The sequence below is a fragment of the Galeopterus variegatus genome, unplaced genomic scaffold, assembly GCF_000696425.1.
Source record: "Galeopterus variegatus unplaced genomic scaffold, G_variegatus-3.0.2 Scaffold6586, whole genome shotgun sequence".
NCBI classification, from domain to species: domain Eukaryota; kingdom Metazoa; phylum Chordata; class Mammalia; order Dermoptera; family Cynocephalidae; genus Galeopterus; species Galeopterus variegatus.
The window spans coordinates 93,353-109,722 of NW_007732697.1; the positions used below are offsets into that span (position 1 = coordinate 93,353).

General features: G+C 39.6%; 1 protein-coding gene across 1 annotated transcript in view; it reads left to right on the plus strand.

Annotated features, from left to right (window-relative positions):
- Nucleotides 1-16,370, plus strand: part of LOC103606442 (canalicular multispecific organic anion transporter 1-like) — a gene marked incomplete at its 3' end in the record, with an annotated part of 32,268 nt that overhangs the window by 4,930 nt on the left and 10,968 nt on the right. The window contains exons 3-9 of the mRNA XM_008591033.1: nucleotides 8,396-8,521; nucleotides 10,280-10,414; nucleotides 10,621-10,728; nucleotides 11,388-11,443; nucleotides 12,611-12,839; nucleotides 15,035-15,198; nucleotides 16,002-16,179. Coding sequence (XP_008589255.1) covers nucleotides 8,396-8,521; nucleotides 10,280-10,414; nucleotides 10,621-10,728; nucleotides 11,388-11,443; nucleotides 12,611-12,839; nucleotides 15,035-15,198; nucleotides 16,002-16,179 — 996 coding nt within the window. The remainder of the gene's footprint in view (nucleotides 1-8,395; nucleotides 8,522-10,279; nucleotides 10,415-10,620; nucleotides 10,729-11,387; nucleotides 11,444-12,610; nucleotides 12,840-15,034; nucleotides 15,199-16,001; nucleotides 16,180-16,370) is intronic.

A 16,370-nucleotide genomic window follows, 5' to 3' on the forward strand; every position in this document is an offset into this window, starting at 1 on the left:
GTTTAGTAAACCCCTTGTCTGGTTGGAGCTCTTCCAATAAATCAGAGATCAGGGCAAAGAGTGCCAAGGACTTGGTAATCATTAAACAACCACAATACTTCCCTGATCCTAATTGATATAAGCATGTGTACATTTCTGATTATAAAAGTAATGTGGTTATTGTAGAAAGTTTGGAGGCTTTAGGGACATAGGAAGGAAATGAAATCCATTGATAATTGTATCACTCTGATATGCTCCTATTAACATTTTGTTGTGTTTCCTTCTACTCTTTTTAAAAAAATCATGCTATAGATTTCATTTCATTTGGGTATATACCCATTAGTGATATAGCTGGGTCATAGGGTAGATCTATTTTTAGTTCTCTGAGGAACCTTCATGCTGTATTCCACAATGGTTATACCAATTTATACTCCCACCTGCAATGTAGGAGAGTTCCCTTTTCTCTGCATCCTCACCAATATTTGTTATTTTTTGTCTTGTTAATAGCTGTTCTTACTGGAATGAGGTGATATCTCATTGTGGTTTTAATTTGCATTTTCCTGATGGTTGGTGATGTTGAGTATTTTTTTCTGTGCCTGTTGGCCATGTGCATGTCTTCTGAAATGAAATCAACATATCGAAAAGACACCTGCACGCCCATGTTCATCGCAGCACTATTCACAATAGCCAATAGATGGAATCAACCTAAATGTCCATCAGCAGATGAATGGACCAAAACACTGTGGCATATATACACAGTGGAATACTGCTCAGCTATCTTAAAAAAATGATATCCTATCATTTGCAGCAACATGGATGGAACTGAAAACCTTCGTGTTAAATGAACTAAGTCAGGCACAAAAAGTCAAATACTGCTCGATATCACTCATATGTGGAATCAAAAAAAAAAGTGGTTCTCATAGAAGTAGAGAGTAGAATAATGGTTACCTGAGGAGGGGTGGGGAGGGCAGGAGGAGAAGGGGTGGACTAATGGGTATGAACCTATGCTATGGACCCTAAGTGAATCATTGTGCAGTGCACGCATGTATTGAAACAGCACACCGTACCCCACAAATGTGTACAAGTAAACATTAAAATATTTTGATAAAAAAACTAAATAAAAAGTACAAATCAAAAGCAAAAGTATTATAGGTAAAAATAGCTAGAAGAGAGGATTTTAAAGGTTCTCACAAAGAAATGACGTGTTTGAGGTGATGAATATGCTACTTATCCTGATATGATCATTAAACAACATATAGGATACATTCAAAACATCAAATTATACCTCATAAACATGTGCAATTATGTGTCAGTTAAAAACAAAATAAAACTTATAAAAAAAAAAAAGCAAAGAGTATTTTCCTCACGTCCCTAAATCTCAGTCCCATTCTCCAGAGGCCTCCACCATGCATAGCCAGTGAGCGCTGTGAGCGTACCGGTCATGATCCGAACCTGCGGCGGGAGCACTGCTGCGCTCCCAGCGCCGCACTCTCCCCAGTGCGCCACGGGCTCGGCCCCATTTAAAATTATTCTGATGGTTACCTCTGTATCTTCAATTAATGTGTTTATAACTACACTTTCGTGATCTATCAACTTCAGAAAAACTCTGTTTCTGCTCTCTAGGAGGGACAAGGAATTTGGCTTTCTTTTCTTCTCCTCTTTTTCTGTCTCTTTATTTTGCACGATTATTTTCAGTTCTTCTATTTGCTACCTTTATATCTAAGGATAATCTGCCACCATTGCACATGCTGATGGCTTTTGTGTAAGATGAGAGAATTAGTGCCCCCAAATTTCTCGATCCCTTCTAGTGGAGAACATCCTCCAAGTTTTCAGAAAGAGTGACAGCAAGTAGTCTCTAAGTCCTTGCTTTCCGAAAATGTTCATCTGCACATGGAATGCTAAGTTCGAAAATTTTTCTACTCTGGAGATGTCACTACGTTGTTCTCCAGCATTGTGTGATACTAAGTTAGAATTCTTCCCGTTCCTTGGTATCCTCTCTAGAAGCTTTATGCTCTTTATTCGTGATTTCCTCAAATTTCTTCAGAGTCTGTCTCCATGAGTCTTTTTTTCACTCAGTTGGTTCTGCACTTTCGACCTAAAGACTCATGTCTTTCTTATCTCTGAGAAATTCCTGTATATTAGTCCTTTCACTTCCTGTCCTCCAATTTTGAAATTCTGTCTCTCTGGAACTTCTTTTAGATGAATGTTGTGCTCTGAGCTGATCCTCCTTCTCAGCTTCACTCTTGTGCACTCTCTCTCTCTCTCTCTGTTTCTCTTTCTCTCTGTTTCTCTCTCTCTCTGTCTCTCTGTCTCTCTCTGTCTCTCTCTCTGTCTCTCTCTGTCTCTCTCTCTCTTTCTCTCATGTTCTCTTTTCTCCTAAGTTTTGGGAGATTTCCTTGTTTTCCCCCAGTCATCCTAAATTATCTTTATTTTATCAATCATGGGTTTGATTTCCAAGTACTCTTCTTAAATTCTGAATATATATATATATTTTTAACATAAACCCATTATTGGATGCAATGTCTTCTCAAATCTCTTAGGACATTAATTTTAAAATAATTTACAATATTTTACTGTTCACTTAATAATTTCTGTTTGTTTCATTCCAGAATTAATTGTTTTGTTTAATTATCTTGGCTGTCTTCTTTGCTAGTATTGGTTTTTTCCCACTTCCTAGTGATGATTACTGTTCTGTTCATGTTTATAAATAAATGTTTAAGTAAATTAACATAGGTGGCTGGTGCAGGTATCTCTGCCTTTATTTGTCAGCTTCCCCAGCTGGCCTGTCCCTGATGTGAGGCCTGACTGTGAGCTCTGGGTCCTGGACAACCATCTTTGTGGACTTTCTGGCTTCCCCCAAGAGAAGAAACCTGGGCTGTACCTCTCCAGCCCTAAGCTGAAATGAGGATGAATTTCCTCTGGGGCACCGATGTCCACACGACCCCTCCAGCTCTCCTCAGGGAAAGCATTCACATTCTTCAGAGAGCACTGTTCTTGTTTTAGCCTGGGCTGGGGGTGGTGATGGTAAATATATTTGTCAGTGGATGTGCAGCAAGAGTGGAGGGGACAAGGAAGTGACTGGCATAATGGTACAGTTCTGTACATGGAACTTCAGTGAGCCTCTGATTTCCGTCCTGTTTCTCACCCCTACTCTGTCAGGGCTGACTAGAAGGAATAGATTTACATCAGTTAAGGCTCTTTCACCTTAAGTCACTCCTTTGGGGTTCAACTGTAAGGAATTTATTATCGCATATAACAAGATGTCCAGAATTAGTGCAGCTCCAGGATTTGTTATGTCAGCAACTCAGCATCAACATGTAGCTGATTATTTTTACCTTTCTTCTGATAATTCAGCATATCAGCCAGTAATCAAGCTAGCACGTGGTTACAGGATGGTTGAAAAAGCTCCAGGCGCCGTACTTGCAAGTGTCAGGGTCCAGAGGAAGATAAAGGGGCCAGGAGTCCGTATGTGTCATTAAAACATACAAACAAACAAAAAATAGTTTTATTAAGATTATAATTCACATACTATAAAACTCACTGTTTAAAGTGTACAATTCAGTGATTTTTAGTATGTTCAAGGAATTGTGTGACCTTCACCACTGTCTCATTTCAGAATATCTCTATCACTCCTAAAGAAACTGTACCATTAAGCAGTAACTCTCCATTTTCCTCTTCCTGTCCCACCAGACCCTGGAAACCCTTCATTTACTTTCTGTCTCTATAAATCTGCCTATTTAAGACATTCATATACATAGAATGATACAAAGTGTGGCTTTATTCATGTGGCCAATACATGGTCTGACTTATTTCTTGTAGCATAGTGTTTTCAAGGTTTATCCATGTTGTAGCCTAAATCAGCCATTCATTCATTTTTTATTTTTGGAAGTTTACTTTTATTTTGGTAAAATCCATAACATGAAATTTACCATTTTAACCTTTTTGCAGTATGCAATTCAGTGGCACTAAGAACATTCACAATGTAGTACAACCATCACCACTAACTAGTTCTAGAACTTTTCAGCAGCCCAAATGGAAACTTTGCACCCATTAAACAGTCACTTCCCATTCCCTCCTCCACCTAGGCCCCTGTCAAACACACATCTGCTTTATGTCTCTTCATGTGCCTAGTCTGGACATTGTAGATATAAATGCAATTATGTATTTAGATGGCCTGCAGAATATGGCCCTTCGTGTCTGGCTTCTTTCACTAAGCATAATGTGTTTAAAGTTCATCCATATTGTAGCTTGTATCAATATTTCATTTCTTTTATGGCTGAACAATATTCCATTGTATGGATATACCACTTTCTGTTATCCATTCATCAGTGGATGGACATTTGGTTGTTTCCATATTTTGTCTTTTTTGAATAATGCTGTTAGGAACATTTGTGTACAATTTTTTGGCTGGACATAGGTTTTCAGTTCCCTTGGGTATATACTTACTAGTAGAATTGCTGGGTTATATGGTAATTCTACATTTAATATTTTGAAGAACCGACAAACTGTATTTCACAGTAGCTGTGTCCTTTCATGTTCCCACCAGAAGTATATGAGGCTGTAATACTCATCCTCAGCAATACTTGTTACTGTCCATCTTTTCATTATAGCTGTCCTCATAGGTGTGAAGTGTATCTCATTGTGGTTTTGATTTGCATTTCACTAATGACTAATAAAGTTGAGCAGCTTTTCAATGCTTATAGCGATTTGCATACCTTCTTTGAAGAAATGCCTATTCAAATCCTTTGTCCATTTTTTAAGTGGGTTGCTTGTGTCTTTTTATTGTTGAGTTGTAAGAGTTCTTTATATATTTTGGATCTATGTATCACTTTGATCAGTGAGGAAAACCTTTCCCAGAAGCCCCCACAAGCTGTCTCCAACTTATCTTTGGCCAGAATTATGTCTCATGCCCATGGCTAAAGCAGTCACAGGCCAGAGGAATGGAACCATCACGATTGGTTTTGATTCACCCCATGGGATTGGAAATGGGTCCAGCTTCCTCTCAGGCATATCACTGAGCTGAGTAGAGTGAATATTTTACAAAAGGGGGGCTCTGTTGGGAAGAAGAGAGTGGTTTGGTGTAGGTAACTACCAGTCAGGGTCCCAAAAGTAAACAGATGGTTGAGGCAAAATAGGATAATTTGAGGGGACTTATTTACAAAGAGACCTGTGGCTTAGTAGCACTAAGCTGTTAACACTCTAGGCTTGAAGGAACAAGGATGGGGAGGGAACCTGGTGTGGCAGACGGAAGATACCAGCTCGGCAACCAGTGCTACTTATCTACCTCAGGCTCCCCTTTCACTGCTGCCTTTTACTGTGTGTGTTTTGGGCCATGGCTTTTCTGCTCTTTACCTGTCACTATTGATAAGTTTGCTTTTTATCTTCTAAAACTTACCTGGTCTACTGAGCTCATCCTTCTGCATTCATATTCTCAGTGCTGTTATGGATTTATTGCTTGGGTGCTTATTTTACTATCATTTCAGTAGGATGGGGAGGGATGGGAGATAAAGAAATGTACTAAATCTGGCATTTTGTACACATACTTAAAAAATATAAGTGAACTCATATGCAATTTTGTAGACTAATTTTTTCATTTAAGATGATAATAAAAGCATTTCTCAGAGTTATGAATACTATTCTTAAACATAATTTTCATCACGTGAGTATACCATAACTTACTTTAACAACTCTTACAAAATTAACTCCACTCAACAAACCCCTCCCTCACTGTTTTGGGTTATTTTAAGTTTTTAAATTCTTTACTATTAAGAATGAGACTCCAATTAACTTTCTTGTGCATAAATATTTGCCTGATATTCAGATTATTTCCTCAGAATACACTCCTAGAAGTAGAATTACTATATCAAAGTACATGAGCAGTTTAGGACTTTGAAAGATAATGGAAACTTCTTATATTCTAGGAAGGTTTTGCCAACTTAGATTCTCACCAGAAGTGAGGTAATTTGCATGTCTCTGTAGCCTTGTCAGCACTGAGTATAATATTTCCATCTTTGTTAATTTTATGTGCAAAAATGACATCTCATTTACTTTCATTTCTATGAGTATTAATGCAATTGATTTTTAAGAATATTTATTCATTTGTGAATTGTCTGTTCATATCACTAGTTCATTTTTCAAAATGCAACCGTGAGTGTCTTTAACTTTTTATCTTTTGAATAGATAATTCTCAGAGAGTTACAAAATTCAAAAGGTACAAACAGGTGCACAATACTCCAGTCAGTCATTCCCGTCTTGTTTGGCAGCCACTGATACCAGTTCCTTGCATATCCTTTTGGAGGTAACTCGTGCTTTTACAAACACCTATATGTGTATATTTTTTCACACAAATGTTAATGTGTGAAACACATTTCGGTGTTTTGGAGATCCTTCCATTCTAGCACATAAAGATCTACTTTTTTCATTTTGATGACTACTTGAGATGCTGTTATTTAGGTGTACCATAATTTAAATGCCCTATATGATAAAACTTAGGTGGTTTCTAATTTTCTGCCATCATAAGCAATTCTGCAATAACTAACTTTGTACATAAGAGTGAGTCTATAGGATAAATGAATAGAAATGAAATAACTGAGTTAAAGGTTTATAGATATACAAATTGCCCTCAAGAGGTTTTTCCAGTCTCACCAACTTTTGTTATCAAACATTTTGATGTTTGCTAATCAGTTAGGTAAAACTGGTATGTCATATTTCCAAATTGTACCCATCATTAGTGAGGTTAAGCATATTTTCATATTAAAAAGTCTTTTGTCTGTTTTTTTTCTTTAAATTATCCATTCATATCTGTTCATATTTTTACATCGTGTTGATAAGGATTTTTTTAAAAAATTGTTTTGTAGAAGTTTCGTATAAAGTATATTGGTTCCTTTTTATATAAATTGCTCAGGGTATTTCTAATCAATTGTATGAGTTTAATGTATGTAAGCCTGTGGCAAGGCTGCCTCATTTCCTTGGCCTGGGAGTGGTCTGCTGGTTTGTATTCTCTCTACCTAGTCATCCTCAAGAGTGCATGCTTTAGCTCCAGCTTGATCTGCTTTACCTCCTAATCTACCTAACAGCAAACATAACTTACCACTTCAAAAGTTATTATTTTTTTCTCAAAACCTCATGGTTTCTTTTGAGGACAGAACAATATAGTGTATTATATACATGAGAAAAATACATCCCGTTATTAATATGTCTTTGATTCTACTGTTTGCTAAATTATAGCACTGGCCCCATTAGTTAAAGTTGCATTTATCTCCTTCTGTGGCTATTTTTCATTACAAAGGGCCCAATATCTCTGCCTGAGCCATTCTGGAAGAATGAGACTTATGAGAATGAGTACAGGCAGGTGAATGGCAGTAGAAAGGGATGAGAGTAGAGGAGATGGTGCTAGACAAAATCTTCGTTTTGGTGTCTAAGATACTGGTGCACCTCCTCAATGGAGGCAGTAATTTTCCCTCCTGATGGATGGGGGTGGGCCTGTAGAATAGTACAATGTGTATCGTGTCTTATAAATTCATAGAACAAGTACTAATTGGCTTGGAGTCATCATGGGGTACAATTGTTTGCAATGTTAACTTCAAAGGTTATGTTGAATCAGGGCTAGCATCAATAGCCAAAGAAAAAGAATAGTGCCATCCAGCTGGGGTGGAGATTCACTTTTTAAATTTTCTATTGCTGTGTAACAAATTACTACAAAACTTAACAGCTTAAAAATAAACATTTTTTTTTAAATCTTCCAGTTTCTGTGGCTTAGGAATTTGAGAGAAGCTTACCTGGACTCTGCTTCAGGATCTCTCATGAGGTTGCAGTTAATATGTACTTGCTGGGACTACAGTCATCTGCAGGCTTGACTGGGGCTAGATAGATCTGCTTCTAAGATGACTCACTCATGTGGCTGTTGGCAGGAGGTCTAAGCTCCTTACCATGTGGACCTCTTCCTAGAGCTATTTGAGTATCCTTATGACAGAGCTGGTAGCTTTCCCCAGAGGGAGTGATCCAAGAAAGAGAACAAGGAGAAAGAAGCCACATTGCTTTTTATAACCTAATCTTGGAAATCACACATTGTTATTTCTGCCATTTTCCATTTATTGATTTCAGCTCCGTAAGTCCAGACCACACTCATGGGAAGGGGAAGTAAGCTCTATTTTTTGAAAGGAGGAGTATCAAAAATTTGTGGACAAATTTTGTAACTGTCACATTCAGGATTCTTCAAAAATGCTTATCATGGCATACTTTGAACTTTATTCCATTACTTGAACTATAAGTATTTATTCATTCCAGAAATATTTCTTGTATTATCTGAATCACTCTATACCACTTTTTATCATCTGCCACTAACAGGAAACCATTCTGTCCTAAGAGCCTTATCAAGAATGATATTCTCCTAACAGTGCTCTTTTTCCCCTCTCAGGTCCTCGTTGGGTTTCTTCTTATTCTAGCAGCCATAGAGCTGGCCCTCGTACTCACAGAAGACTCTGGACAAGCCACGGTCCCTGCTATTAGATATACCAACCCAAGCCTCTACCTAGGCACATGGGTAAGGCCCATCACTACTTTGCCCAGTTTATTTTCTCTCTACCCATAGATATCTAGCTGAAATTACTCCTTGGGGATGAAATTAAGTTCAATTTTATCTGTCTTTTGCAAGGGACCTAGAATAAGACAAAGCTTGTTTGTAATGGGGTATAACACATTTCAACTTTTTATCTTCTTTTGAACACTAATATAGAGCCTTCCTCAGTATCCACCAGGGATTGGTTCCAGGACCTCCTGTGAATAGTAAAATCCCTGATGCTCAAGTCCCTGATATAAAATGGTGCAGTATTTGCATATAACCTGTGCACATCCTCCTGTATATTTTAAATCATCTCTAGATTACATATAATACCTAGTAAAATGTAAATGCTATGCAAGTAGTTCTTATACTATATTGTCCAGGGAATAATGATGAGAAAAAAGTCTGTACATGTTCAGTTCAAATGGAATTTTTCAAAAGTATTTTCAATCCCCAGTTGGTTGAATTCATGGATTTGGAACACATGGATATGGAGGGCCGACTATATTAGCTTTAATGACTAAGTGCATGACTTATCCCCTTATGTCTTGCCATCTAAGGATCACAGATGGAGATCTAAGTTACTGATGAAAAATCATTTTTTAAGAGCTGTAAATAACATTTTTTATTGATTGATGACTCTGATCAATGGATCACTGAGTCTAGAGTTGTTTGTATAAATTTGATATCAAAAACTAATGTCTTGGGCTGGCTGGTTACCTCAGTTGGTTAAAGCATGATGTTGATAATGCCAAGGTCAAGGGTTCCCATCCCTGTACAGACCAGGTGCCAAAGAAAAAATATGTTGAAAAATAAAGAAAACAACTGAATTAGTTCTCATCATTATAAAAGAGGAAGATAACGTATATTTATTTGGATTTCCAAACTTTCTGGAAAAATCAGAATGTCTGGCAACCATGGACCTACATTCCTACAGGGCAGTGATCAGCTAGGACTGAGTAGCGGTTGTCCCCTTTAGACCATGTGCTCAGCACAGCCCACTATCCCCTTGCCCTGTCTTCACTCAGTAACATCTGCTGGCAACTGTAGTCATTTCTGTTTGCTACCACCATTATAGAACAAGCAAAAAAGGGTCTAGGTACTGGTGTATTGGAGCTGGCTCACACAGACCTGATTATGTATATCTCTTCCCAACCCTGCATTTAGTGACATCATGTTGGAGTTTGAAACACACCATGGTGAGAATACTTACACCATGAAAATTGGCAAATGCTACAAATCATGGTGCTTTTTTTTTTTTTTTTTTTACCAGAATGCTGATTTGCTAGCACAGTACTAGGTCTTAGGAACCAACATTTAATTTATTATATCAAAGTGAGATGATGCAAGGCAAGGTTTGTTTTTTAATTAATTGCTTGGTCTGATATTAGAAAATCGAGATACAGACACCTTGCATCTATTCATCAGAATCTGCTTCCCTGACCTGACTACTTGTAGTGCCAAAGTAACTCCACTAACATGCAGAAAGTGACCTTCTGCTTTCTTAGCTAACTTCCCCCCAGAGTGTGGTGAATAGAGATGAGGCCCTGGAAAAGACAGTTGGATGGTGTCATGGAGGAAATGTACAGTTTGGCATTTGTGGGCTCTGCCCGGCCAGATTAGTTACAACAATCTCCTCCTTCCACTCTCCTCTCTTCCCATGTTCTCTGACGTCTTTCTCACCTCCTGTCCTTGGTTAGTGACAATATTCTTCAGAACTTTATGTGAATTTCTCTCTAGCTCCTGGTTTTGCTGATCCAACACAGCAGGCGATGGTGTGTACAGAAAAACTCTTGGTTCCTGTCCATATTCTGGATACTTTCAATACTCTGTGGGACTTTCCAGTTTCAGACTCTAATCCGGACACTCCTACAGGTAAAGAGAAAAGAGAGTGTGACATGAGGAGGTAGTGCTGGGCAGCTTCTAAGTCAGAGTAAATGGCATCAAATATGTTGAGCTCCAGGATAGAATTGTATAGGGGGGATTTGACACTAGGCTTTAATCATAAGCATTGATACAAATGGGTTATTTAGACTGAGGCTGGATAAAAGTTCATTTTCTGTTTGTTTTTTTCCCAATAGGGCAGCAATTCCAATCTCGCTTACTCCTGCCTGTTCTTCATCTCCTATGGACTCCAGATACTGATCTTGATCCTTTCAGCATTGTCAGAAAAAAATGACTCATCAAACGTAAGACTCTAAATGTGCCCATCTCATGTATTACTTAATTGGATAATATCTTCACAAATATAACTTAGAGATGTTTATGTCTTGCGGAGGTCTCTCAAGTCTGGAATAAGGTAGTACAGACCATTTTATGACACAAGAAAACAGACGGTGATGAGAGTATTGAAATATTGACTTTAACTTTCATCCACAAATGTTTAACATGGGCAATTAGTCCATAAATCTATGCCAGAAAATATGATGATCATTCTACTGATGACCTTAGGGTGCCAAAATAAACATGTTGACCAAATAACTTCAGCATCATATCCAGTTTCTAGCACAACATCATATCTAGAAAAATTAGTTTCCGGGCAGGCCCGGTGGCGCACTGCTACAGTGTACAGCTTGGGAGTGTGGCGGCGCTCCCGCCGAGGGTTCGGATCCCACATACAGACCGGTTCCCACTCACTGGCTGAGCGAGGGGCGGGCGCAGCACCGACGGTTGCGATCCCGTTGCCGGTCCCGGTCCAGTACGGGCGCGACACTGAGGGTTGCGGTCCGTTGCCGGACACGAAAAAAGACAAAAAGGAAAAAAAAAAGAAAAATTAGTTTCCGATTTTAGAATCCCATAGAGTTCGCATTTCCAATTGATTTTCTTTTTAATTTTTTGTGTCTTTCAGAATCCATCATCCACAGCTTCATTTCTGAGTAGCATCACATTTAGTTGGTTTGACAGGTAGGAAATGCCTGGAGTGTGAATTGTCTATATCCCTATTCCTTCACTCTTCTGAAAGTGACAGAAAGCTTAATTGTTAAAAATGCCTCCTGTGGTCTCCATTTCTCTTCTACTTAGAAAAAGAGAGTGTTAAAACTTACAGGTCAATTTAATTTGGCCCCTTCATTGGGCAGATTGGGATGCTGAGGAGGGGCTGGAGAGGGATTTGCTCTTGGCATCCTGAGAGTTCCACAGGAGAAGAGGAAGGAGGCTGTAGGGCAGAACAGGGAAAACTTGGAGGCAGGCAGTGAGGCAGCCTTGGCTGCCAAAGCATCTGGAGCAGGCATCCTTGGCCTTTATAATTTCATGGACCCCTTTGGCAGGCTGGTGAAACCCATGACTCCCTTCTCAGATAATGTTTTAAATGCATAGAATAAAAGACATGGGATTATAAAGGAAACCAAATATATTGAAATATAGTTATCCAAACATTCAAAAAACAAATTTATGATATGTGTTATTCTTTATTATTCTTTATTAATGCATTAAATAACCAGATTTAGTGGTGGATCTAATAATGATCATAATTTCAAAGTGGTGATGAGCATAAGTGAGCCATGAAAACATCTCTAATTTTTCCTGGTAAGGAAGGCACCAGGTACTCCTTTTACAACTATGTTTGGTTGCCTACACTCATATTAGAAGGAAAGGCTAGATTTCAAGTAGAAGCTATTACAAATGAAGATGTAACTTATTTTCCATCCATATTTTTAAACCCTAGGTTGAGCAGCCCTTAATAGAGGGATAGTAGAGAGGCAGCCATGGGGTCTGCTCCATTTCTTAAGACCGTCATGGAGGCCCCTCAAGGAGATGTCAGAGCAGCAAAGAAGCAGCCAGTGCTTGAGGAGAAAGGAGCAGGAGCAGGGGGAGGTGATGCTCTTTGGGCTCTTAATTCAGTAGTGTCCCTCCCCTTTCCCTTCTCTTGTTGTCTTCTAACACATTCCATTGCCCCACCTGTTCCCCTTTCTACCCTCCCCCACTCCTCTGTCAAGTTCAAAGTGCTAGGAGATTTGGGATATTGGAGCAAGGGAGAAGTCCCATCCTTCCATCCCTCTATCCCAGGAGTGGGAGGCAGGTTTTGATAGAGGTGGTGAGGAGATCACAGCCTGTCGGTCACTCTTGTTCCAGCATGATTCTGAAAGGTTACAAGCACCCTCTGACACTCGAAGATGTCTGGGATATTGGTGAAGAGCTTAAAACTAAGACGGTAGTGAGCAAGTTTGAAACACACATGACAAGAGAGCTGCAGAAAGCCAGGAGGGCATTCCAAAGACGGCAGCAGCAGAATTCCCAGCAGAACTCTGGAGCCAGTCTGCATGGCTTGAACAGGAGTCAAAGCCAAGATGTCCTTGTCCTGGTAACTTTTGCACGAGTGTCTGTGTGAGTGTGTTGTATGCCTCAGGCAAGAGGACATCGGTATCATAGTGATATCGTGCTTACATTTTTACAGCACTTTATGCTTTTCAGTGCGTTTTGTGTTATTAGCAGTATTCACAAGACTAATAATAACTTAGTGATATAATGCTCTGTTCTCTCTTCTTTTGGGCATATTTGAAAGTTTCCATAATAGAATGTTTGGGTTTTTAAAAGAATATCTTAGCATTTCTGGAATTTGTACCTTGGGTGGGAGTTAGAACTAGCAGATAATTTATTAATTTGTTCACTCAAAAATACTGATTGAGCACAACTGTATGTAAGACTCCATTCTGGGCACTGGGTACAAGTAACGTGCCTGAAAGAGCACCCATCTTTAGAGAGCTAGAAAATAAACAATAAGCCAATGAATATGTTACTCTTTGAGAGTAATAAGTGTTAAGAAAATAAAACATGTTCGTGTATTCAGAGTGGAGGGCTACTATTTAGACAGGGTAACAGGGGAGGTTTTCTCAGAGGAGGTGACATCTGAACAAAAACCCACATGATGAGAACCGTGCATCTGAGGGACAGTCATAGCGAAGTGTACTCCAGTTAGAAGGAGCAGGAGAACAAGGCTGAGAGGGGAACATGTGTAGCTTGTTCAGGGAACTGGAAGAAGATTAAGGCGCATTGAGAGAAAGGCTGAGCATGAGGTGAGAGGAGCTCAGGGACGTGGATAGGGACTAAGCTGTGTGGACCTTGTGAGCCATAGTAAGGAATCTGGATTTTATTTCAAGTCTGATGGAAAACCAGTGGCAGGTTATGACGAGGAGTAATATGAGTGGATTTATATTCATAAAAGCTTACCTGGTCTGCTGTCTGGAGAATGCATCATTGTGGAGCATGAGTGGGAGCTGGGTGGAAGGCTGGGCCAGTTGTCCAGGCAAGAGAGAGTGAGCAGACAGGACCTAAGTGGGAGAAATTACAAGAGTATGTCACTGGTAAAAGAAACAAACAACAAAAAACCGAAACAAACAAACAAACGTAAAAACCAAAACCTGGAAACTGAGGCTGAGAAGCTGGAATCTGGGGCATAATGAGACGTGAGACTTTGGGGAATGTAATGTGGAGCCCAAAATTTAGCACTGATGAATGAATCATAGTGCCCCAAGCATTAGTTTCCTGGGATTGCCAATAAAAAGTACCACAAACTGGATAATTTAAAACAACAGAAATTAATTGTCTCATAACTCAGGAGCCTAGAAGAGTGAAATCAAGACACTGGCAGGGCCATGCTCCTTTTGAAACCTGCAGGGGAGGATTCTTCCTTTCCTCCTCTACCTTCTGGTTTTTGCCAGCAATCCTTGGCATTCCTTGGCTTACAGCTGTGTCACTCTAGTCTCTGCCTATGTCATTACATGGCTATATTTTGTCTGTGTCTGTCTCTTGTCTTCTTATAAGGACACCAGTCATATTAGATTAGGGCCCACCCTGATGACCTCATCTTAACTTGACTACATCTGCAAAGGCCGTATTTTCAAATAAAGGCACGTTTGAAGATAATGGGGGTTAGGATTTCAACATGTCGTTTAGGGGGGCACAATTTAACCCATAACATCTCACAACAACCATAAGCAAGAAAAGAACAAAAAAGTCTTCTAAACATCCAAAATATATATTACCATGTCCATGCCCTTCACTCTCAGAATTGTCCCTCTGGTCTCCACTCAGAATCTGTTCTTCATTTTACATGGTATTCTAACTGGTATAGTTGCCTGGTTTTCTTACCCAAAACAGATTTGTAAGTATCCATTAGAAGAGAGAGAGAGGAACAGCAATGACAGCTAGAAGGGTGGACAGCAGTTAGTTACCATGTCCATGCCCTTCACTCTCAGAATTGTCCCTCTGGTCTCCACTCAGAATCTGTTCTTCATTTTACATGGTATTCTACCTGGTATAGTTGCCTGGTTTTCTTACCCAAAACAGATTTGTAAGTATCCATTAGAAGAGAGAGAGAGGAACAGCAATGACAGCTAGAAGGGGGGACAGCAGTTAGACAATAAAGAGAAGATCAAAACCTGTACAGAGAGGACAACAGAGCTCACAGTCTTAACACTCCGGAGCTGCTTAGAGTAGGAACGAAGTCTTACACTATGCAACTCTGTGGACACTGTTGTCGTTTGGTTTTGTACCTAGGAAGAAGCTAAAAAGAACAAAAGGAAGTCTGGGCCCACAAAAGACTTTCCCAAGTCTTGGTTGCTCAAGGCCTTCTTCAAAACTTTCTATATAGTGCTCCTGAAAGCAGTCCTACTGAAGCTAGTTCATGATGTCTTCTCATTCCTGAATCCTCAGCTGCTGAAGTGAGTTCTTGGGTTGTCCTTTCTGGGCCTCACCTGCCACCCTCCTTTTTCCCTCTTGTGTATGCAGGCAGGAGCTTATTATTAAATTCCCATTTTTTCAATGCTCATAATTTTCTTTCCTTTTATGACATTGTGTTCATGAAGCATGCAAGACAGTTTTCAAGATCTAAGATAATAAACACTTTAGCCTCTCCCTTTTACATATCCTTTCTCTCATAGGAGGCCAGGTACTTGTTAGGGCTCTTTCCTTTTAAACAGAAGTGCAATGGGCTGACTGTGTCCAAGAGGTGGGCGTATACCCCAGGAGGGTAACTAACTTCCTCTCTCCACAGTCACAGTCTTCCATGGGAGGTTCAGGTTAATTATGACAAGACTTTGCAATCTGCCACCATCTATGGAATGAACCACCTCAAGAGAAGCTCTTCTAACTCATGCTGGATGCATATCCTAATTCTTTTTCAGGCTTGCATTGTCCTGAAGTGAGTCAACTTGTTCCACACAACCACTTTTACCAAGGGGTAGGAGGAGACAGGACCAGAACATTGCAGTGGCAGCTCTATAGGGCGTTTCCTTCATTATTCATTCTCACAGCCTTGGAAATCAACCCTAAGCTCTTGCTGCTCATCTCCAAGAGAAAGAAAGAACACTGGGAAGACTGTGGAGCTTAGGTCTTCCAAAAGTGTTTCACTATTCTTGTCACTTTTTTTACCTGTTGTGTAAGGGTAGGGAAGCTGGCTCTGCACGAGGAGAGATGAGTTCTTGAAGGCCTGAGAGGCATCACTTACTTGGTTTTGCTCTGGCAGGTGGATGATCTCCTTTGCAAATGACCCTGACGCGTATGTGTGGACTGGATATATCTATGCAATCCTGTTATCTGCTGTGGCTCTCATCCAATCTCTCTTCCTTCAATATTATTTTCATTTGTGCTTCATGCTGGGCATGAGTGTACGAACGACCATCATGGCTTCTGTGTTTAAGAAGGTAAGCAGAGTAAGCCAGGTATCACCAAAGAAAATCTTCTTAGTAAACATGAGCATTTATTCCAAGAATGAGGAAAAGTTGATAGAAGTGATAACTGATCTCAGAGGTTAATTTTGACTAATCATACAGCCTCCTTTAGATATTCATTTGGAAATTAAAATACAAAGAATGTGTTCAGAATTATAAGGTGT